At 41.1% G+C, this 23,811-nt stretch overlaps 1 protein-coding gene across 6 annotated transcripts in view; it reads left to right on the top strand.

Annotated features, from left to right (window-relative positions):
• Nucleotides 1-23,811, top strand: part of ptprsa (protein tyrosine phosphatase receptor type Sa) — a 190,063-nt gene that overhangs the window by 41,008 nt on the left and 125,244 nt on the right. For all 6 annotated transcript variants that reach the window (XM_062423807.1, XM_062423805.1, XM_062423804.1 and 3 more), the window contains exon 2: nt 3,704-3,925. In XM_062423807.1, coding sequence (XP_062279791.1) covers nt 3,829-3,925 — 97 coding nt within the window. In that variant the 5' untranslated portion in view covers nt 3,704-3,828. The remainder of the gene's footprint in view (nt 1-3,703; nt 3,926-23,811) is intronic.

Genomic DNA, 23,811 nt, shown 5'->3' with positions numbered 1-23,811 from the left:
TGTGTAGGTGTGCATGTACACGTTTTATCTATTGGTCCTGCTTTCATTTCATGCTTATGACATTAATTCCCATCTCTCTTTCCCTTCACTGCCTTTCTCAATCTCAGTAATCAAATGCATTAGTATCAATATTGCATGGGAAAAGAGCTCAATTTGAAGCTTGACCATGTCAATGTTAGAGTCCCTGATAGCCAGTGACTGCCACCACTCAGTGGAAATGATGCTGCCATTTGGCTGTAATTACTGAGGCCGCCTGGCCACTGGTTAATATCTGGAATGATGGGCAGTTTTTACCGGGGAAAAATGTTCAAGCCTCAAAATGTATTCATTGTCTGTTTAATGAATAGACTTTGTTACAGTTTGAATTTTAAAAAATAACTGTTATTTTAATGCATTTCTTCACATAAGTTTGCTTAAATTAGTATTAAGTGGTAAATGTCAAGAACGTTTTGCCCACTAGAGAGCAGAAAGATGCCGAAACAAACAAGCCAAACATACAGCCTCGTGATGTTATTGGGTTACAGGGGTTAAGACCAACATATTAGCAAATCCTCAAAAATGGGCAAATAGGTACTACTTTCAAACTCTCAAATTACAAACTATTGCTAATTTGCTTGATTTCCCTCAGAAATAAGTAAGTTGTTGCAGTTACCCTATTGACATTGAAATCCACAAAAAAGGGACCATTAGCAGTTTCCTCTCGATCACAGCCAATAATGTGCAAGCAGCTGGGGTAATGGTGAGGGTTTATCAATCGATTGGCCTCTCTGCTAGCATTGCCAGAATGCTAAACACTCCATCTTTCCTCTGCCCATTTCTACAGGCAAAGTGATGAATGCTTTTAGCGATAGTTGACAGGTTTTCCCATGGAGGTGTTAATAGTAGGAGAAACATGCTGTGCTTTCCATATCATGTCTTCCTTTTGACCCAAGGACTGCTTTAGTGCCATGTTACATATCTGTTCACAGCAGCATTGCTCTTAAGGTTAACGTTTTGTTTGGGTGGAGTTTTAGCTCCCCTAATCCCTCAGGGATTAAAAAGAATATGTGTAGGTATTTATTTATCTCTATATCTAAACTTTATCTTTTCTCTATCTTTTATTTACAGTTCAGAAAATAAAGGCAACATTTAGCTGTGTAGACAGTGTCTACGGTTAAAGTGGAGTCCACACATAGCCTTAGGTTATGTTTAGTGAGGCCATTCAACATCAGTAGCTGTTGTAATTGTGTAGTGAAGTTTGTATAGCAACCAGAGGTGGAGATAGAAAACCATGCCCTAAGGGGAGGGGGGGGGGGCATAAATCATAACCTAGGCATCTTGAGAGCATGGATAGAGTAATTCCTACAGGCTTGGCGAGATTCCCTCTACCTCCACCAATGTTTACAGTTAGAACAATAGGGGCATCATTCAGATGTCCTCTAGACAATTTGATACCCTGCTACTCTCTCTCTTCATGTTTCTGTATTTCCCTCAGTTCACCAATGATATCACCTGCCCCTCAGGCCAAGACAAAATGAAAAAAAAAACACAAGCATGGATACACACGTTGGTCGTGTGTGTATGGCATTGTGTTGAAAGATGAGCTGAGCTTCTGAAAAACTCACTTCTCAGGCACGATGTCGCCACAAAAGACCCATTGTTGGATCTTTCCTTTTGTGTTTTTGTAATTGTGCATGTATCACGTGTTCTTGAATTTCTCAGTTTGAATTAGAAAGTGTATGTGAAAAAAAATATGCGTGTTGTGAGGCCAATAGCCGTACACTCAATGAGTGCTTCTGGGTCTGTATGGGTTTTGCTGCGTTTACAATATTATTTCAAGTGTGCCTGCTGCTTCATGAGTCTGTTTCATCTAGCCAGTTGAAGAGCCTGGTTCAGTAGCTATGAAGGGTGGGGCACTTGTGTATGCTTGTTGTCTGAGGTGCTTGGTTACACTGTAATTAGCTTTTCTGCCTTTCACAATGCCAAATTCACAAATATAAAAAAACTACATATTTATGTAGTCACTCAGTTATTTTCTTTTTTTGTTCTTAAAATTGATGTTAATATACGCTGTAAATCATAAACGTTGTTTGGTCAATGTTTCCCCCACTTAAGCTTATAAAAGTTGGCTAAAATAATTGAAAACTTGACCCAACGAATAATTAGGCAATTAAAGTGATGCACTTATACTTTTTATCCATCCCATTGGTATAGTTTGCCTCTTAAGTGGTCTTCCACTTTTTTTTAACCTACGTGCTTCTGATCCTAATTGTATCTGAATGATAGAAATTGTAACTGTCAGTTATGCTATTTTTGAACTACATTCACTCTTGTCAAAAGCAACGTGTGGTGACTTAGCAGACACAAAAGAAGTGTTCAGGGACAATTTGAAAGTGGCTATTTTGTGGATCAAAGCTGTAAACCTGTGTTGACAGAGTATTATCTTTAACCTCTAGGTTAGTTGCTTAAGGGTAATGTACTGCACACTGCCTGCACAGTTTGTACTACAGTACCCTGTTAACCACCCAGTGAGCAAGTAATTAATCTCACTTCTGGAGAGTCACCCTCACTCTTCATGTAGTCAGCTGAGTGGTAGCATCCCTGGAGCTGGAAAGAGTTCAGTGTCTTAAACAAGGACACTAAAGCAGGGCAGATGCTTGCTAACGTAAGGCCTTGAACCTGGATCCTGTGATCTGGGTCCTGTGAGAATAAACAGTTGTTGTTGTGATTCTGTGTTCACTGCTTGATTGCTGAAACAGATATTACCTTCTGTTGGGGTGTCCTTAAGCAAGACAATGCACCTTTTTTGAGCTGGATAAAGGTGATGATGAACGGCATACATTTTACAAAATGGGGAACGAAATGGACCAACTCATTACATTCTTGTCATGGATCTCTGTCACTTCTCCCTTCCTTTGTCTCTTTATTCACGTCTTTTTAATTAAAGAGTATGTATAACCACATGGTGGTGGCTCTGTGATGCACCTGACATATCAATGAGAGAAATAGAGTGTGTGTGTGTGGTGGGAGTCGTCCCCGGTTTCTCTGTGTAGCTTGGGGGATTAATGGCAATTTGACTAAAACAAAGAGACTGTGCCTGGAATATCATTGGGCGCCTGTGTAATTACAAGGCAATGAGACAAGATCAGGTGATAAGGAAAGGGAAAAAGAAAGAAAACAGTGACTCCCCTGCTAATTAAGGGATGAGAGAAGATGCTAGGTGCGAAATGGGGGAGTTACAAGGTTTTGGAGTGTGTGACACTTTGCTTCAAGTTGTGTCACCAACATTCAACATTACCTTTCTTCCATTTATGCGTCAGCGGCAGTGAAAGGTTGTGAATAGTGCAACAGACTGGCCCAGTCTGTGTGTTCATCAGCAGTCACGTGTCCTGTCAGGGTGGACAGAACCACCACCTTTTAACTGCAAGCGCCTCTGGCTAAGAGCATCTGTCAAATTAGTTAAATATATAAACATATAAGTTGAACATCTAATTTATTTAGGTATTTTACAGTTGTAAAATTCTAACTATTATGTAATGCTGTGTATATGCAAAGTAGTAACTTTGATTTGATGTTGGTATCAGTTAGAAAGTAGAACATGTATTGTGCCCAAGATCTGACTCTTTTCATGTGCCAGTACAATGTTCAACAAATGCTGCTTATATAAATATGAACTCAAACAAAAAATGTCTAATATTTCCTATCTTTCTTTGTCTTTTGTCAGAGTGCCAAGCCGTTCTGCGTGAAGACCCCAACCTTCCCTGCGCAGTCGGGGCCTCGGCTCTCCAGCCATTTCTAAGATAAATCCCACCCCGCCCCTCCCTGCCCCCCTTCCCTATTGGAGCCAAGATGGCCATCGGCGGTGCCCCTCGCATCTCCTTGCCACTCCTGCTGCCTGTCACCACGCTGCTGCTATCACTGCTGCTCACCGGCTCCCACGCCTTATGTAAGTAATCAACTAATTGACTAGCCATTGTATATAACGTTTTTCATCGTACAGCCCTTTAGAGATTTATTGTTCATAGCTGATCTGCGGATTAGAATATTGCAGAGAGTTAACAGAGCAAGTTAACAAAGCTTTATTGAACCTTTCCTTCCTAGAGCCCTTCATAAAGCCATAGATATACTTTGGCTGCTCTTTGCATCTTTTTTTTGTGAAGTGTGTAAAGACATACATTACTGTCACAAAAGTTCTGTAGTTTATTGGAGGTTTCTAATTCTGTCCCAGCCAGGGAAAATAAGAATTTCAGCACAATGTCAGGACCTGTCCCTCTGTATAAATTGTCTCCCATAACTTCCTATGTTGGTAACAGAGGAACGTCAGTAGTCTCTTATCCCTCCCTGTCAACTCCTGCTTAGGATTTGTTCTGCACCATTTCCCCGTTAAGATGGGCTTAGAGCAGCATTAAGAAGACAAAACAAATAGGAGGCTCTGCAGAGAAATAGAACAAGAGTGATGGCGAGATGGGGAAGCTCCCCCTTGGGTTTCATTGTTTGTAAATCCTGTGTGTGTGATTGTGTGTGTAAGTGTGCTGGTGAGTATGTAAAAGAGTTATGTGAAGTGGTGAATTTACATCTTTGTGTGTATGTGTCTGTTGGAGCATATCAGTGACAGGTTTGTGCTTGTTTTTTGTGCTTGTGTGTTAGCACCCTGTAAATAGCCACACTTAAAGAAATGTGTAAATTATGTGTTTGCCTCAGTTGTTATGTGCATGTCCTGTATGTGTCAAAGGGAAAACCCTTTTGATTTCTTATAATCTTATCCTCCCTATCCTATCTCCTTCTCTGTCTGAGTACAACACTTATTTGTCACTTCATCTAACACTTAAATAACAAGACACATTTGTACTAGTGTAACACATGAAGAGCAGGTCTATATGTTATATTCAGCCAATTACAAAAGTAGATTAAGCTACATAAATAACAGAACATCTCACCAATCAACACTTAAAATCAACAGTTAGTACAAGAAAAAGATTCAGCCAATGTGACATTTCAGACAAACTGCTGTTGAGAAAAGCTGAGGAGTGCTTGATTTGTCATTCTACCTGGAGTAATTTGCAAGATAAATAGTATTTTTTTACCTCTTTCTCTCTGTTCCTCTCAGTTTCTGACATTCTGTAAGTGTATTCTTAGTGGCTCAAGATAACATGAGGAGGACTTGATTTTTCTCATGTTGCAACAGAGCTGTCTACTTTTGATTGCATAGTGGTTTGAGTGTCTGGTAGCATAATTCAAGTGCCTTTCAGCTCAGCTGGCTGAAAACATCTGAAATTGCACTCAAACAGATGTCAAACTGAATTTATTCTCTTCCTTTTTGCCTTTTCTGTTTCACTGAATGTAGAGACTGCAAGGCCACACACTCATTTAAAGAGGGAAAGTTAAAGCAAAAAGGGTCAACAGCCCCTCCTCTTGTTGCATATTAATACAGTTTGTTGCATGTTCTCATCTGGACTTCACTTTCCCATGTAGGACTCAGTCTTTCTCCGCTACTTGAACTTATTCACAGCAACTGTTTGCTCACCCTGGTTTAAATAACATTTAGTGCAGTCTGCTTCATCTTTGATGGAGATTAGCTTTTCTTCTCTCTTGCATAGTCTCTCTCTCTCTCTCTCTCTCTCTCTCTCTCTCTCTCTCTCTCTCTCTCTCTCTCTCTCTCTCTCTCTCTCTCACACACACGCACATTTACACACGTATATACAAATACACTAACAGCAGGGCTCTCTCCCCATCTGTCAGTATCTGCCTGTCTTTGTCTACCCTGCCTGTGGATATGATTGCTGTTTTTGTCAAGCTCTCTCACTCAGTCTTCTTGCTCTTGTTCACTTTATTTCTCATCCTCACCCCCTCCTTGCCACACTCACGCACACACACACACACACACACACACACACACACACACACACACACACACACACACACACACACACACACACACACACACACACACACACACACACACACACACACACACACACACACACACACACACACACACACACACCTGCTCTTTGGGAGGGTGCACAGCATTATGTCTGGAATTATATGCTCACACTTACAGTCACCCTTATTTTTCTCTCTGATTGTCTTTCACACCCACACCCACACACACACACACACACACACACACCAATTATATTCACTCCCACCTGGTGGACTGAGAGGACTGGGGGGACTAACCTACCCCCCACTGTGTATCAACATTCTCTTTCTCTTTCTCTTTCTCTTTCTCTTTCTCTTTCTCTTTCTCTTTCTCTTTCTCTTTCTCTGTCTCTGTCTCTCTCACTCACTCACTCACTCACTCACAACACACACACACATATGCACACGCCTACACACAGTGGATGCCACCCTTTTGTAGAAAAGCCCAGCTAAAAGCATGATGTCATCCCTTCCACTCACATCCCTCCCTCTATTTCTGCCCTCCGCTCCTTTCCATTTACACTCATAAATCACAGTGAGGAGGAGACATTTTTAATCAAAAGAGAAAGAAAGATAGCTCAATAAATCCCAACGCCCAACCGCAATAATGCATCGCTCCCTGTTTGTGTGTGTATCTCTATATTCGACTGCATGTTTGCATGAATTGGTGTGCAGACGCAGGCGTGCAATGGTGTGTAAAGGCTGAGTTATACTAATATGTCGAGTGTCATATCCTTGTTGTAGGCTATAGAATATTGGGTCGAGTTATAGATCTATATTGGTTGTTATAGCATACCTGTAGTGTGTCGTACAGTTTCATGAATTCATTTTAGGTGAAAAACCCAAAGTAATTGTGTTCACATGTAATATTCATGCTCTTTGTTTATACATCATTTTGCTCAGTCCTGTCGTCTTTCAGTAGTTCATGAATAACAATAAATTAAAAAAAAAATACTTATATACTTAACTTTGTACAAATATATGAAAATATATATTTAGTCAAGCCAACCAAAAAAATATCATACTCACAATAGCAAACACGTAATTAATGATAACATTTGTGCTATTAAAAATTAAAGAAGAAACCACCACCATCTATTACTATTTGTGTGCAGTCATACTCATTAAAAAATGTTCTCCAAAACATTTGAAGTCAAATGAATTCATAGTGTTCTCTTAATGGAAGGAAATCAAAATGATTCATTTATAGAATTTATGCAGTTATAAGTTGCTGCCTAAGGTGCTTTAATCATTTAGTCATGATTAAAGAAAAAAAGGAATTATAATCCAGCATATTAGAAAGCACAAGTGCAATGTTTAAAAAATCTTAAAGGAGAAATATGTAAGACTGACATCAAGCATTTAAAATGGGTACTGCAGTGTCCACTCCTGTTCCTCCCCCATGCCCCCCATCCCCTCCCCAGACTCAAAGCTCAGGTAGGTTTTCAGGTCAGGTGGAATCTATCTCAGTTGATCCAGTTTGTCTGCTTGCCTCCAACGCATTCTGTGTTTGTGTGCCATTGTTTCATATCTGGCAACGTGGTGTTTTGAAATGGGCGTCAACCTGTTACCATGGGCATCAACCAATTACACTGTGGTGGCACGTAATGTGTTAAAATTACGTGCCAGCACCACAATCACGTTGAATCACACTGGCCAAAACGAAAAACAGATGCTTTGCACCAGAATGGAAATTTCAAAGGAGAACATACTGGCTGTAGTATTATCGTAGAAGCCAATATTTCAACTTTAACTACCATGTTTCCTTAACCTCTGATAACATATCATGGACATTTTATGAGTTAGTATAGTAATATATACTACTAAATTAAAACAATGCAGTCAAAAGGTGTGTTTGATTTTTCACTATGGTTGCGTCTGACATCGACTGGGAGACTTTTTTAGTTATGTTGTCTTGTTATTCTTTTGTATTTGTTAAATGTGTAACAAATAACTAGTTGCCTATTCAAAGCCTTGTCAGATATTTCCTTTATTTTCCTCTTTATTGCCTTAGGCTTTAAAAGTTCTCACTTACTTTTTTTGGGTGAAGTGATACCATCTTGCATTATTTATTTGTATTTGTGATTTTGAATAGGAAAATTATTTGTCAATTTTTTTCCTGGCCTTTCACCTCCTTCTCCCTTATGCCTCCTCTTTTCTCCCAGTCTTTTGGATTCCTCAATAGTAGAATTCTTGGCAAAGTACTCCTAATAGTAATTGGCAAGAACTCATGGTGATAGGGTTAGGGTGTTCAATTATTTATATTCCTTTGAAGCTGCCAATTGAAAAAAAACGAAGCCCCTTAGTGGAGTTGTTATTTTCTTGCTCTTGTTCTGTACATCTTTGTCTCTCTGTTTCTCTTCCTCTCTCACACACACACACACACACACACACACACACACACACACACACACACACACACACACACACACACACACACACACACACACACACACACACACACACACACACACACACACACACACACACACACACACTCCTTATCTTTTCCACTCAAATTATGTTTGAGCCAACATTGTCAAGTTAATTCTGTCAAATTCAATTTCATGTGCACCCAGCTGTTTCGTGCCTGGCCCCGTACTTTGCTCTATCCACTGTTTTTCTCTTAAATGAGAAGAAAACAAGTTAATTTTTAATTGAGTTACAGGCATGAATCCCTGCCTCAAGTAGCCTGTTGGCAGTGCTTGCATTCTGAAGGTTTGTTATACAGAGCTGTACACTTACAATATGGTAGAAGGCAACAGCAAGAAACCATCTTTCCTTCTCCTTAAGTGTTCTTTAATTCATTAACTATAAAGTGTAAGGTATACTCCTATAAAAACTAAAATATGTGTCTTCTCACCGAAGCAGTTCAATTTGCCACTAATGCCAACTTGTTGTATGTTTCTGTGTGGCCTTTAGATGCATGTGTTGTCAAAATGCTCAATTGCTCTATAAGATGTCTGAGCAGCATTGACTTTAGCCCCCAATTATATGATTTACAATGGGGACAGAACAAACAGCCAATCAACAGTGCAGTTCTAGTGCTAAGAGTTCAATGGACAGCATACAACCATCAAATTGGTTCAGAGAGATAAAACACTGTGGCAGCGGTATATAGAAAGAGTCAGTGTATTATATTGAAATGTACCTCTAAAAGCACAGTTTTGGTCAGCACAATGGATGAAATAGCAGTCCTCCAAGCTTGCAGCGACAGTGTGGGTGGTGCTTATCTTCTTTTTTGCCGTCATCTCTCTTTCTCACACTCTTTTCAGTAACATGCTCCAGCAATTTGAGCGATGTTATATGAACCCAGTTTGACAGTACAATAGAAGTGATTGAAGTGCGTGAAAGGCACTATCCTTCCATGTTTTTTTCCTCCTGCAGAAAGGAATTCAACACACCATCAAGGTGGCTTTTAAAATTGTAATGCCTCCTATGCTTTGATGAGCAAGTTTAGATCTTCAAAGGTTTTTGAAACCCTCCACCCACCCAAAGAAAGATAACTTGGTTGGTCCAATAATTTTTCAACCTTCATCCTAAGACTGCATAAATGGAGGCTTTTCTTAGTATAGCTGACTTGTATTTACATGTATAGATTGATACAGTGTCTGTTTTTCAATAGACAGAAGATAGTTTTATCTCAATTGTCTTCATTTTTGTCCTCTATTTTGATCAGACCTACAGCACCTTTGGCAATTGGAGGTGTCCACTTCATTTAATGAACCAACAAGTGTCAATTGCCTCAAGCAAGGCTCTAAATGACACAAAATTGTTCCAATTTCATCTCCTCTGTGTGGCCATTTTGAAATCAGACACACTCTTAAGTTTAATATTCCTCCTCTCTCTGAGGAATCAAGCCTATTTATTTCCAATGGGTTGAAGGATACTTAGTGTCTCACTTTTTTCTTTTGCCTTCAACAATGGTTTCAATGGGACCAATTTGTGCATATTACAAGTGCAGCGCTCTTTTTAGAACTGCAGCTTCGCTGTGACAGCAGTGTGGTCGGGCAAAGTTTTTCACCTCTGGGTACTAACACTCTAGAACTTATTTTATACTGGGTTCCCACATCCTGCCACATGTCCCTCGTGGACAGCAAAGCCTGAGCCCTGCGAGTTTGTTTGGAATGCAATCAACATAGATGGCACACTGTCTGATGCAATGAGCAAGAGTTTGCACAAAAACATCACGTCTTTACTCATTTCATGCACACTATTAGTGAGCTTTGAAATCTGTTTTCTTAAAACAAGTGAAAATGATGTTTCTAATGAAGTGAAGGAATTTCATTTCATGGCAGAGACTATCCTTGATTGCTTTGAGAATTGTGTTGAAAAACATGACAATACCTTTAAGTAAAGCCTGTCTTTTCCACCTGTATTAGGATAATGTTCTTTGTTCCTTGAAATGTCTTTAACTTGAGTTGTTATTAAAACAGGTACGATGATCTCATCCTGCCCATTTCACGTTGAAGAGAAAATAACATTAAAGTCTCCATATGAGGTTACAAGATGGACGTTTTTCTGGTGTGGAACTGGCTGCACAATCCAGGCAGTACAAATTTGCTTTGAGAGTCCACTACATCCAAAACTGCTTGGCCCCCCAACTGCCCCAAGAGCAAATCTCAATTACCCTTTCTTCCTTATATTTTAATTGGAAAAGCAGCTGTTTCATTAACCCTTGAACTTGCATGGCCAACGTAAGTGTTACATAGGAATGGAGCCCAACACAAACATGCTTTGTGGAATAGTGCAGATGAGATTTGTTTAAACAGCACTTTTTAAAAAATCCTGACAGATGGAGCAGGCATGTTTATTTTATATTTGAAATTCAGACATTCGTACCTATTAAGCATAATCCCAGTATCATACAGTGTTCCTTCTATCATTAGTATAACTTAAGTGAGCTGCTCAAAAGCACTTTGGCAACAATCGGACATTGTTCAGTTTCTTAAATACAGGTTTATACAGTTTACACAAAGTGCTGCATATGTTGGAGCTGCTTGCAAGGTTAAGCTGATATTAATTAATGGAAAAATGGTGTTCCAAAATCAGTGAATTGTGATAGAAGATCTAATTTGACAGTACACCACTTTTACAGCACGTGTACAACATGTTGTTGACTGGATGACTGACTCACTAACCCAAAAAGTTGTTTGCTCCAAGATAAAAATCTTGGCCTCTGATTAAGAAATCAGCAGCAGACTTTTTTTCCTGTCCTGTGTTATGTATTTGTCTGTCTCTTTTTTTTGGCTTGTACAAGTTTTTGCAAGTCTTCAGGTCTTTCTCAGTAGTGATTCCATGTGGAAAAACTCTAGACAAGACAAAGCAAGATGGCTTTAGAGCAAAGGCTTGGTTTCCATAGTGATGGTGCTGGCACAGGCAGCCTGTGAGAATTGGTTCTGATTGATGGGGCTTGGCTGTTTAGTAGTGGTCGACCGTTAGGGGTATATAATACCAATGTTTTTTAGGCATCTGATAGAAATTAACAATGTAATAATAACAACAAATTAGACATAAAACTTCTGAACTTAAACATTTTTTTAAGAATAATGTATACATAACTGCAATCTGTGTGCAGTGCACTTATTTTAAATGTATAAATGTGTCTACTAAATAAATGTCCACAGGTAATCAAAAAACTAAACTTTGAGAAAAAAACAAAGTTTTAGTTTTTTACTTAACAATAGCATTTATTAGCAGGCAGCAGCATCTCCTTGTTTCTGAGAGAGAATGAACATTTGTAAACTTTATAAAAAAATAAAACATAAATAAACAGTGTTAGTTCACACAGTAACACCCAGCAGCATTTCTTTGTTTTTGGTCCCAATGAACATTTATTTAACACTTATTTATTATTCACTTGTCCACAGAAACATTTGCTTTTGCATTTTTAAAATGTCCACAAGTCATCAAAAACTAGCCTCTACACAAAAACCCAAAACTAAAAAAATAAATAAAAGGTTTTAGTGCACTTAACAGCAGCATTTATCAACAGATAATAGCATGTCCTTCATACTTCATACATCTCTTTGTTTTTAGTCACAGTCCAAGTTAAGAGCAGCAAGTTGTTATATAGGAAAAACAAGTTTTCTCCAGTTTGTCTGTTCATCATCCTCAGAAATGGTGCCACTGTCACTGAATATTCTGTTTCTGGGAACAGAAGAATTTTTCTTGTTGGTGGTGCAAGAAGGCTTAGGCAGGTTTTGTTCTGTTTCCACCATTCCAGTGGCAGATCAGTCTTGCTGTCAATCACCAGCTCCCGGGGGTAACGGTTAAGCTCGTCAGATGTCCTCACTCTCTTCCACAACAGGATTTCCATGATCGCTGTGAGCCCCAAGAATGCTTGCATACATTTGGTCAACAAGAACTGAAGGTTCCTCTTTCTCGACCCTTATTAGTTTAGGATCTGATCCATGGTCTCCAGTGGTGGCTTATTGTTGTTCAGACTCAGAGGGCAGTGATATGTTTCTCCTTTAGCCATTGCTTTGCCTCATTCAGTGTGTCCTCTGCTGCAAAGACAAAGCCCTTGTATTGTGGATCCAGCAGTGTTGCCACATTTCTCTAAGCTCTGCAGTATTGTCTCCTGGCATATCTGATCCCTCCAGTAGCGGGACCCTCTGCCTGAAGCAGCACCTTTAGCACAGCAATACCTAGGATGACGCAGGAGGTCTCTGCCTTGCTTGTCTCAAGAGTCACTTCTTCGATAGAGCGCAGTGTCTTGAAATTTGAGATGATATCCCATCGTTCTGTGGTTGGACATGCAAGGTTTCTATGATCTGCAAAGTGGAGTTCCAGCGGGTGGGAACAGCTTGAATGAACCCATGCTGAGGAAGGCCAAGGTCTTCTTGAACGGCCCTCAGATGCTGTTTTGCTAGCACAGAGTGTTTGAAGTGTGTACAATCAATCAATCAATCAATCTTAATTTATATAGCGCCAAATCACAACAAAAGTCATCTCAAGGGACTTTACACATGGAACAGGTCTAAACCGTACTTGCACAGGTCTTCAACTTGCTGATAATGTCCCCCACTGCTGTTTGATTGCTCGTTTACCACAAGCTACTAAGTGTGTGTGCTGCAGCTAAGGTATGGTGTCTCTTCCAGTCTCATGCCCATAATTATGTTTGCACCACTTGTAGCATCCCCGGCTAAATGATGGTCGGACTCTCAAACTGATGGTTCACAGTGTTTTATTCCTTGGACCGTATTCAATGTAAACACACCGTAAGAGCTATGAAAAGAAGAAAAAAAGAAAACAGTTACCTTTACTCTTACTTGAAATTACCTTTAACTGCCTTTATCTTAAACAATTATGTAAGTTAAGTTAACTCTTTTTATCTAACAAACGTATTGTAGACTCACGGGTTTTACTCCATGAATTTAATTATATATTTTAACTGCTACGATTGATGTTACAGTCATGAGGGAAAATTCACATTTTAACTGAAAGACAACCTCACATAGAGTGCAATATAAAACAATATTTGACATGAAATTAGCATTTTTAACCGTTCATTTTTAACCCAATAAACAGTTTTTAACCTTAGCAGACCTCATATAAAACAGACAAAATACGTCCTGTTGCATTACCAAAACAACCTACGAGTTAGCTTATAACTTCATCTGAATTCAATACAGACCGACACGGCAACTTGACCTTGCTAATAGTAGCTACCGCTAACCACAATACGTTTTATGCATGAAAATATCAACGGCAACCAAACTCGAGCCGGACATAAATATGGCATGAAATGGTAACAAAAACAAACCTTGTGCCCCTTATTAGCCAGGTGCTAGGGCGTTCCATTTGAGTTAGGCACACTTTGCTTGCTTTTAGCATTGAAGACACACTCTTAGCCTTGCAGACACACTTTTCCTACTGCCGGTAAAGTCCGAAGCACCTGATGTGTACGAGGTCTCGGCGAGACGCTTTCAAAATAAAAGCACTGAATATCCGTCTGCTTAATATATATATAAAATAAAAGCCTGGCTTTAAAGAATGTTACTAAGTAAACATAAAAACACATTTATAAAAATACTATGCTCATATTAAAGGTCATTTACACTCCCACCAAATCATTAATGGTTTTTCATCCCCTTATTAGATGTAAAGCATGAATGATTTCTAAACCATGTGACCTTTAACCTTTAGTGCTTGAGTCAAAAATGTCCATAAACTCTTCATACTGTAAAGGATAGGTTGTGGAGTGAAGGGGGTGATTAAACAGTCTCTAGGAGCAGGATCAGCTTCTGCACTGGACGTTCAACGATGGATGGCTTGCCAGAACGCTGTCCCTCCTTTCCCATCTTCTGATCTCCTACACGAATCTTCACTCTCCTCACTAGTCCATCTTTATCAGTCACTGTCTCTACAACTTTAGCCAATTTCCATTCGTTGCGAGGTTGATCTTCTGTCCTTTCCGTCACAATGTCACCGACTTTGAGGTTTCTCCTTGGAGTATGCCAGCGTTGTCTGGTAGCAATGTTGTACACATACTCTCTTCTCCACCGGCCCCAGAACTGCTCTGCAAGGTACTGAACACGGCGCCACCTCTTCCGAGCATACATGTCCTCTCTGATGAATCTGCCAGGAGGTGGTAAGGCTGCAGTGGGTTTCATGGTGAGCAGGTGATTGGGCGTTAGCGGCTCTGGACTATCTGGATCATTTAAATTGTCAACGGTGAGTGGACGACTGTTCACAATAGCTGCTGCCTCATAAAAGAACGTCCGTAGAGAGGCATCGTCCAGCCTGCCTGATGAGGGTGAAAGAGTTGAACGAAGAACATTCCTCACCGTTCGGATCTGTCTCTCCCATACGCCTCCAGCATGGCTTGCATGCGGAGCGTTCATGCTGAAGTCACACTGCTTCTCAGCCAAAAACGTAGTCAGACGATCAGCATCCAATTGCTTGAGAGCTTCATTCAGTTCATTTTTAGCTCCAACGAAGTTCGTTCCTTGGTCACATTTTATGTTACGTACTGCTCCTCTTATTGCAATGAAACAACGAAGTCCATTTATGAAGGCATCTGTCGACATGTCGTCTAACATTTCAATGTGGATAGCTCGACAGCAAAGGCAGGTGAAAAGCAGTCCGTATCTCTTTTGTACCTTGCGTCCTTGTTTGGTGAAAAACGGACCGAAACAGTCCATTCCACAATAGGTGAAAGGTGGTGATGGATCCACACGCTCAGACGGCAAATCTGCCATTCGCTGCTCTTCTGTGAATCTTCTGAGTTTTCGACATGTAACACATTGATGCAGATGCGTTGCCACAGCTCTGTTGATTCCTGGAATCCAGAATCCATTTGATCTGATCTCATTAATAGTCAAGCCTTTTCCTTGATGTTGGACTTTCTCGTGACAGTGAGCAATTATTGCCTTGGTGATGGGATGACTCTTTGGTATGATCACTGGATGCTTCAGTGAGGTAGGGAGTGATGCATTTTTCAGTCTTCCTCCCACCTTGAGGAGTCCATCCTGATCAAGAAAAGCATCCATCTGAAACAGTTTACTCTGAGAGGGAAGTTGAGTTACCTTACTGAGCAACTTTAACTCTTCTGGATATGCGTGTCTCTGTAAGTCTCTTATGATGATGCAGCGTGCGTCTTCTCGTTCTTGGACGGTGCTGTGGTCTGTTGACTTATCATGTCTGACACGACGAATGAGACGAGCGACAGCCTGAGTTGCTTTTGACCACGAAGAAAACTTTGACAGGCGGTCTGAGAGACTCAGCTGTTCCCGTGTCTGTGTGTTTAGAGTCTGAATCCTCTTGACTTCAGGATCTCCAATCTGTATTTCTGCGCTAACATCTGTAGCTAGAGGTATCTCTTTCTCCCATAGAAACTGAGGTCCTTTGAACCAGCTTGATGTGAGAATCTCACTTACGCTTGATCCCCTAGATGCGATGTCTGCAGGGTTATCAGTGGTTGAGACATATCTCCATTGTTGAGGAGAAGAGCTGAGATGTATTTTCTGTATCCGATTTGACACGAAAGTGTGAAAACGACGTGCCTCATTGTTGATGTAACCCAAGATGACTTTTGAATCTGTCCAGAAATACTCAACGACATCTGTTAAACCAAGCTCCTCCTTTAAGGTGTCGCTTGCTGTGGCTGACACGACAGCGGCTGCCAGTTCTAGCCGAGGAATTGTCGTGACCTTGATTGGAGCTACTCTGGACTTTGCCGTAACAAGAGCACAATGAACACTTCCATCTTCGTCCACTTGTCTCAAATATGTACACTGTCCATAACCACATGTACTTGCGTCGGAGAAATGGTGTAGCTCCTTTCTCACCACTCGTCCGAAACCAGGAGGCACATAGCAGCGTGGTATGGTGATTTTCTCCAAATTTGCAAGATCATTTTTCCAGCGTTCCCACACTGGTTGCAGTTCACTGGGAAGGGGATCATCCCAGCCTGTTCCGTGCCTGCACATTTCCTGAAGCACCCTTTTTCCCGTGAGCAGGAAAGGGGCAACAAACCCCAGCGGGTCAAAAAGGGATGCAACCGTAGACAAGATACCACGTCGTGTTGCTGGCTGGTCCTTCAGGCAAACACGAAATCTGAAGGTGTCTGATTCAATGTGCCAGTGGATTCCCAAGGCTCTCTCTAACGTCACATCCTTGAAGACCAGATCCAAAGACTTCACTTCAGCAGCACGCTCAGATGGGGGGATACTCTCCAGCACAGATTTGTTATTACACATAAACTTGTGCAGTCTCAATCCACCCGCAGCACAGAGCTGCCGTGCTTCCTGTGCAAGCTGAATAGCATCATTCACATTTTCTATACTAGTGACACCGTCGTCAACATAAAAGTCTTTCATGATGAACTGTGAGCCGAGGGGAAACTCACTTTCATTGTCCGTTGCAAGCTGCTTCAGTCCGTAGTTAGCGCATCCTGGCGATGACGCAGCACCGAAGAGATGCACTTTCATTCTGAACTCCTGCGGCTCTGCATTAAAGTTGCCGTCTTTCCACCATAGGAAACGTAGATAGTCTCTGTCAGCTTCATACACGTAGAACTGATGAAACATTTTTTCAATGTCGCACATCAATGCGACATGGTGCTGTCTGAATCTGAGAAGCACACCGTTCAGATTGTTCAGCAGGTCTGGGCCTGACAGGAGATGATCATTGAGGCTAGTTCCCCTGTACTTAGCCGAGCAATCAAAAACCACACGGAGTTTGTCAGGTTTTTTCGAGTGATACACTCCGTGGTGAGGAATGTACCACTTCTCTCCTTCCTTCCCTTGATCCTGAACTTCCTCTGCCTCACCCTTTTCAATGATTTCATTCATAAACTTCACATAATGTTCTTTGTACTTGTCATCCTTCGCCAGCTTTCTTTTAAGGTGACTGAGCCGTACCATCGCCAGTTGTTTGTTGTCAGGGAGATAGGGTCTCTCTTTAAAGGGGAGTGGCATCTCGTAATGTCGTTGAATGTTCCTCTTGATCCCTTCCTTTAACACATCTAGGAAGCGGATGTCATCCTGAGACACAGTCTTTCCGTCCTTATTGGCATCTTTAAAGTCAGACTCGAGAACCCTGAGTGCCTCAGCTGGGGTCACTGGAGGAAGCTCTCTGACTGAAACTCTGTGACACATGTTGGTGATGCTTGGTGAGTTGTGGTGAGGTGAACAGCCTACGATACTCCACCCCAAATCCGTCTGAACTGCATATGGTTCGCTATCTCCTCCAAGGATTACCTGCCGTGGTGCCAGTGCCCTTGAGCAATTGTAGCCGATCAGCAGACCGACTTCACATTCCAGCTGTGGTGGGATTTCATCTGCTATTTTGATGAGATGATTCCAGTTCCGTGCCGTGTCACAGGTAGGAATGTGTATTCGATTCACTGGTATACAGTTCTTGGTGTAAGCAGGGGGGAGATCAATGTGGATAGCAGAGCAGTAACCTCTCACTCTCAAACCTGACACTCTTTGACTATGCATTAATGCATCCTTTCCTGTCATGGTTGTTAGTTTAAGTCTTACAGGATGAGTTTCAGTCTGTAAACTATTGCTGACTTCTTGGTCAATGAAGACTGTATCGCTTTGGGTATCAAGCAGCGCATAAACAAGTCTTTCCGTACCTGGATTGCTGACAGAAGAAACCCACACTGGCACTATCATTGAAGTGTTGGTAGATGGCTCCTTAGTTGCCACACTGAGAGCCAATGTGGTTGCTGTTTCCTCTGTGTTACTTTGATTTGAGACTGACGTGGGCTTGGCCTTGGTGTAGGTGTCATCATGGAGAAGCGTAGGATGTCTTGCTTTACATTTGTCGCATGAATGTCTATTGCGGCAGTCCTTGGCGTTATGGCCCGTCCTCAAGCAGCCATAGCAAAGCTTCTTTTCTTTCACATATTTCCGTCGTTCCTCCAGAGCTTTCCCTTTAAACTCAGGACAGCGATGAAGTTGATGTTTACTGTCTTGACAAAACACACATGGTGGCTTTAAACCTGTTCTTAACTGTCCTTGTGTTTCATTCTCTGTAACTGTCTGTGTGTGATAAACACTGGATTTACATTTCTTTTCTTTCAGATGACGTGATGAGTTAGCCTCTGATGAGTGGAGAGCGTGGAATGAAGTAATAGGATTACATGCAATTTCTGCCTCCGTTACAATGAAGAAGACAAACTCCTGAAAGCTGGGAAACTCCTGGTCAACTCTCATGACTTGAGTGACCTTGCGGTTCCACTGTGATGCTGCCCAATCAGGTAGCTTTTGGACCAATTTCTGGTTTTCTTCACAATCGTTCAAAATGTCCAGACCTTTAACATAAGGCATGGCTTCCAGACATGAGTGTAAGAAATCAGCGAATGCTCTAAGTCCCTCAGCATCTCTTGGATGGACCTTTGGCCAGTTTGTTAGTTTTTCCCTGAATGCTTTTTGTATAACAAACGGCTGACCATACCTGTGGTTGAGACGGTTCCATCCATCTTTGTAGGCTTCATCATCGTTCCTATAAAATATGCCATCAAGTGTCTTTCGAGCTGGACCGCCTACATATTTTTTCAAATAATGTAATTTGTCAGCTGAAGCAATGTTCTTTTTGTCTATGAGGGATGTGAAGGAAGCCTTCCACTCAATGAACTGGATAGGGTCACCAGTAAATACAGACGGTTCTGGCATTGGGAGCCTGTTCAGAGCTATGCTATCTTGGACTGCCTGAGCCAGATAACTCACATCTGTCCTTGTAGGTAATGCTGTCATTGTGATATCAGTGGGCTGCTGTATGAGAGCTGAAGGAGGAGGATACACAAACTGATGTTCTCTCGTCCTCATCTGTTCTGCAGAATGAACACTTGCTTCCTGCATTACTTCCTGATCATAAGTTGTGAACCTAGCTCGTGCAGCTTTAATGTCCTTCTCTGCCTTTAATCTTTCCAACTCACGTTTTTGAGCCTCAAGTTCTTTCCTTTGTTGTTCCTCTAAGACTTGAATCTTTTCTTTTTGTTTCTCCTCCTTCAATAACACTTCATACTCTGCTTCCTTTGCTGCTAATTCTGCTGCAGCGTCTGCTCTTTTTGCTGCTATGACAGAGTGTTGATTGGAACCTTTACTTGAGTGTTGACTTGGAGGTGAAGCTGTGGATCCGTAGATGGAGCGAGCGTAGTCTCTGTTAAGAAGCTCATGAAGACGTTGCCTTACAGCTTCACTATCAAATTCTCCATCTATGCCTGATATCCTTTCAAGAGCAATTTTAACAATGTCCCTTGTAACTGCCTCACAGGCATCAATACGACGTCTTGTCTCATTAGATGGAGTGAGGTGAGCTCTGATGTCTATATACAGGTTTATAACACAGTTTTTTCCTTCTTCTAGTGTGTCTATAAGAGTTGCAATGTCACTTTCAGGAATGTTTAACTTTAACTGTTCTCTAGCCTTACGTGCCTGGATCTTCCATTGTTCATAAATGTGAGTCAACCTTTTCTCCTTTTTGTGGGCCTCCTCCTCATGAAATGCAAGCATCTTTTCCGTGGGATTCCGTAGGCGACCAGAGCGACGGAGATCCTCCTCTTCAGTATCCTTATCCTTCATCTGTTCGGAGTCTCTGTCGTCTGGAGGCGTCTTTACTGATGCTTCCATGTTGTGAGCAGGTACCACAATCCTTGACCATCACATCAGGTCCCTCTACAGTTGTCTTTGGTCAGCGGCGTGATGTGACGGATGAGGTGAAGCTCTTACTGTAGCATCCCCGGCTAAATGATGGTCGGACTCTCAAACTGATGGTTCACAGTGTTTTATTCCTTGGACCGTATTCAATGTAAACACACCGTAAGAGCTATGAAAAGAAGAAAAAAAGAAAACAGTTACCTTTACTCTTACTTGAAATTACCTTTAACTGCCTTTATCTTAAACAATTATGTAAGTTAAGTTAACTCTTTTTATCTAACAAACGTATTGTAGACTCACGGGTTTTACTCCATGAATTTAATTATATATTTTAACTGCTACGATTGATGTTACAGTCATGAGGGAAAATTCACATTTTAACTGAAAGACAACCTCACATAGAGTGCAATATAAAACAATATTTGACATGAAATTAGCATTTTTAACCGTTCATTTTTAACCCAATAAACAGTTTTTAACCTTAGCAGACCTCATATAAAACAGACAAAATACGTCCTGTTGCATTACCAAAACAACCTACGAGTTAGCTTATAACTTCATCTGAATTCAATACAGACCGACACGGCAACTTGACCTTGCTAATAGTAGCTACCGCTAACCACAATACGTTTTATGCATGAAAATATCAACGGCAACCAAACTCGAGCCGGACATAAATATGGCATGAAATGGTAACAAAAACAAACCTTGTGCCCCTTATTAGCCAGGTGCTAGGGCGTTCCATTTGAGTTAGGCACACTTTGCTTGCTTTTAGCATTGAAGACACACTCTTAGCCTTGCAGACACACTTTTCCTACTGCCGGTAAAGTCCGAAGCACCTGATGTGTACGAGGTCTCGGCGAGACGCTTTCAAAATAAAAGCACTGAATATCCGTCTGCTTAATATATATATAAAATAAAAGCCTGGCTTTAAAGAATGTTACTAAGTAAACATAAAAACACATTTATAAAAATACTATGCTCATATTAAAGGTCATTTACACCACTCTCCTAATAATGGCACATTCCCCATTAGCATCATCACTTAAAGCAACCCATTGTTGCTTAGTAAGATTGCTAATCCCCTTCACTTTTCCAACAGTTGGGAAGCAACAGATGATAATTTTCTTGGTCTCGAGAAGCTTCAGAGTTTAACTGACATGCTAAAGCCAGATTGACAACTTCCTGCCGACTTTTCCCTCTGCATTCTCGAATTCTCCGTCACTCGCTCAACCACACACTCACTATACACACACATTACGCACTGCCCCATTAAAGGAGCTAGGCTACCAAGAGTTTCCTAGGCAACAACACAGAAGTTGACTCATGTTTCAGAACACTGCTACACTAAGAGGCCCTCAAACGCTATAGATTTCTGAATGAATGGATATTTGGCATTATTGTTGGAATTAAAAACAGATTTTTTTTTGGCCTGGGGGGGGGTTTCTCGTTTGCCTGGCGGCTCGCCAGGCCTGTATAGTTATAGGGGAAATACTGCATATCTGTGTCTGTGTGTGTGTGTGTGTGTGTCTGTGTGTGTGTGTGTGTGTGTGTGTGTTTGTGTGTGTTCTGATAAAGGCTGTTTGAGTTTTAAGTCAGGTCCAGGACTGATGGAGAGGGGTCTCTAACAGCTTGGTGGCCTGCTGAGTCTTTTGGATAGCTGCTAGCCTGATACTGCATGCTATAAAATCACTAGTTCAGAGGTCCATGTGGCTGTCGTTGTCGATGTCAGCAACATCCCTCTGCATTGCTATTTCAGTGAACACCTCAGTAAATTAAGAATTCTCCAAACTTAAATAATATTTAAACCATAAGAAAATGCCCAAATGACAAAAGAGGTGACACGAATGCTCTCCATTCATTGGCTGTTTTTCTCCCAAGCATTCAGCCTTGATAGTGGCTGCATGTGTGTCATGTGTCTGCTGTTTGACTAATATGAAAATTAAGTTTAATCCCAGTAAGGATTAGCTTCTCGAAATCAACTTCTTTAATCAGTAACACACAGTCATTCATATTGCCCTCATCCACTTTGTAAACATACCACAGAGACATAAGATTATATCTATCACTACATAGAGTGTCTTAGAGTGTCTGTTGTGATAAAGTGGCCGGGAGTGGGATGAAAATATGTGGGAACTATGAGAATGAGTGCAACAGTAAAAAAGAAAAACTTAAAATTGATGTCATTCACATTTACGCCTTCGCCCTGATTACACCCTCTACGCAGACTGCCATATGAGAGGCAGGAAAGGGGAATTAGTTTGCTTGCAGTGGTACCTCTAATAGAACCAAATGTTCTTTTCAGACATTGCCGGTACAAAACAATTCTCTATGTGCTGTGAAAGATATTTGTAGCAAGATGGATAACGAGTGGCCTTTTCCCAATTCTCTGCAAATCACTGAATGGCCATGTGTCATTTTGTCTCCCACTTTGCTAATTCAGCAGATAATGGCTCCTATTTATGACCCGAGAAGCTTTTCTCCATCAATTACTGTATTAGTCATAAAGCCAGTACCCTCCTTTCTCTTATACCCTCAGCCTACCAAACGACAACAGTAAAGTACTGTAAATGGAGCCGTCTCATATTCACATATCCACCTCCCACTCTCCACCACTTTATAATCACAGTGCTGGGTATTCTGTCTTATCGGGTCCAACAGAGGTAGCGGCCAGTAGCAGGTGGTTGCTGTAATAGCTAAGCAAGCGTCTGTGTGCACAGTGTGAGTTTTTTTTCTCCTGCTAGCCAGTTGTGTTTGCGTGGATCTGTTCTATTCTCGGGGCCTTGTGAAGATAGCTGAGCCCCCATTGCTGGTTATTTTAGCTCAGGCCATGTCCCCCTGCCAGGCAGATAAAGACGGGTCTTGTGTGCTTATCTGGGCAGTGCTGTACGTCAGTCTGTCTGAAGGAAGCTTCAGGGAGAAGAAAAAGACTTTGGTGGAAGGGACAAATGGCCACTGTGGGTGCAATGTCCTTTCAATGTCATCTCTGGTAACATAACAGAGGCTGTTTGGTGGAGACTTTTATACAAGGTACCTACAGCAATAGATGTGTACATTTTTACAATAGGTGGCACCAGTGGGAATCAAACCCCTGGTGTTTTGTGCTCCAGGTAACACAGATATATGCAAACAAAAAAGCAGACAATATTTTCAAGGTTTAGGTTTTACTTCATTCATGTATTATATAAACATCACTGTAGAAATATATTTGTTTTCACTTGATCTGAAGAAGCCAGGTGGTTAGCCAAGGTGCTAATAGTGTAATTAATTTTCCATAATAAAGATACTGAACCCAGTCAATACGTGAAATATTGTGAGCTTACGTTATCTGTTGAAATTACAGTGTAGTCTGTGTCATCACTCATTAATGCAAAGATCTTTTAAGCAGTTTAAGTTCAGACACTAGTCAACCTTTTCTACCCTGCAATTACTGGCTGTGTGGCAAGGTTCAGATTATGAAAAAAAAGGCTCAGAGTCAACAGTAACTGGCAGCAGAAGCCCAGAGGCACACAGTCGAGGGAAATTGAAAAATAGGTTAATTATGCTCATCAGAGTTCACACAATCACACACCACATACTTATAGTAATTGCACTATCATAGACATTCATGGGCCCAACGTGGGGGGTGTTTGACGTACTGATGTGAACAAAAACACAGAAACATGTTAACACATACACACGCATGCACATATACGGTATCATACCAAATTTACTATACATACAGCAAGAAGGAGGGACATAAAATATCATAGAATAATGCTGCCCACAATTCACTGTATAGTCTAATCTTACA

Source organism: Scomber scombrus, chromosome 8, assembly GCF_963691925.1.
Source record: "Scomber scombrus chromosome 8, fScoSco1.1, whole genome shotgun sequence".
Taxonomy (NCBI): Eukaryota; Metazoa; Chordata; class Actinopteri; order Scombriformes; family Scombridae; genus Scomber; species Scomber scombrus.
This window is presented reverse-complemented; position numbering and strand designations above follow the sequence as displayed.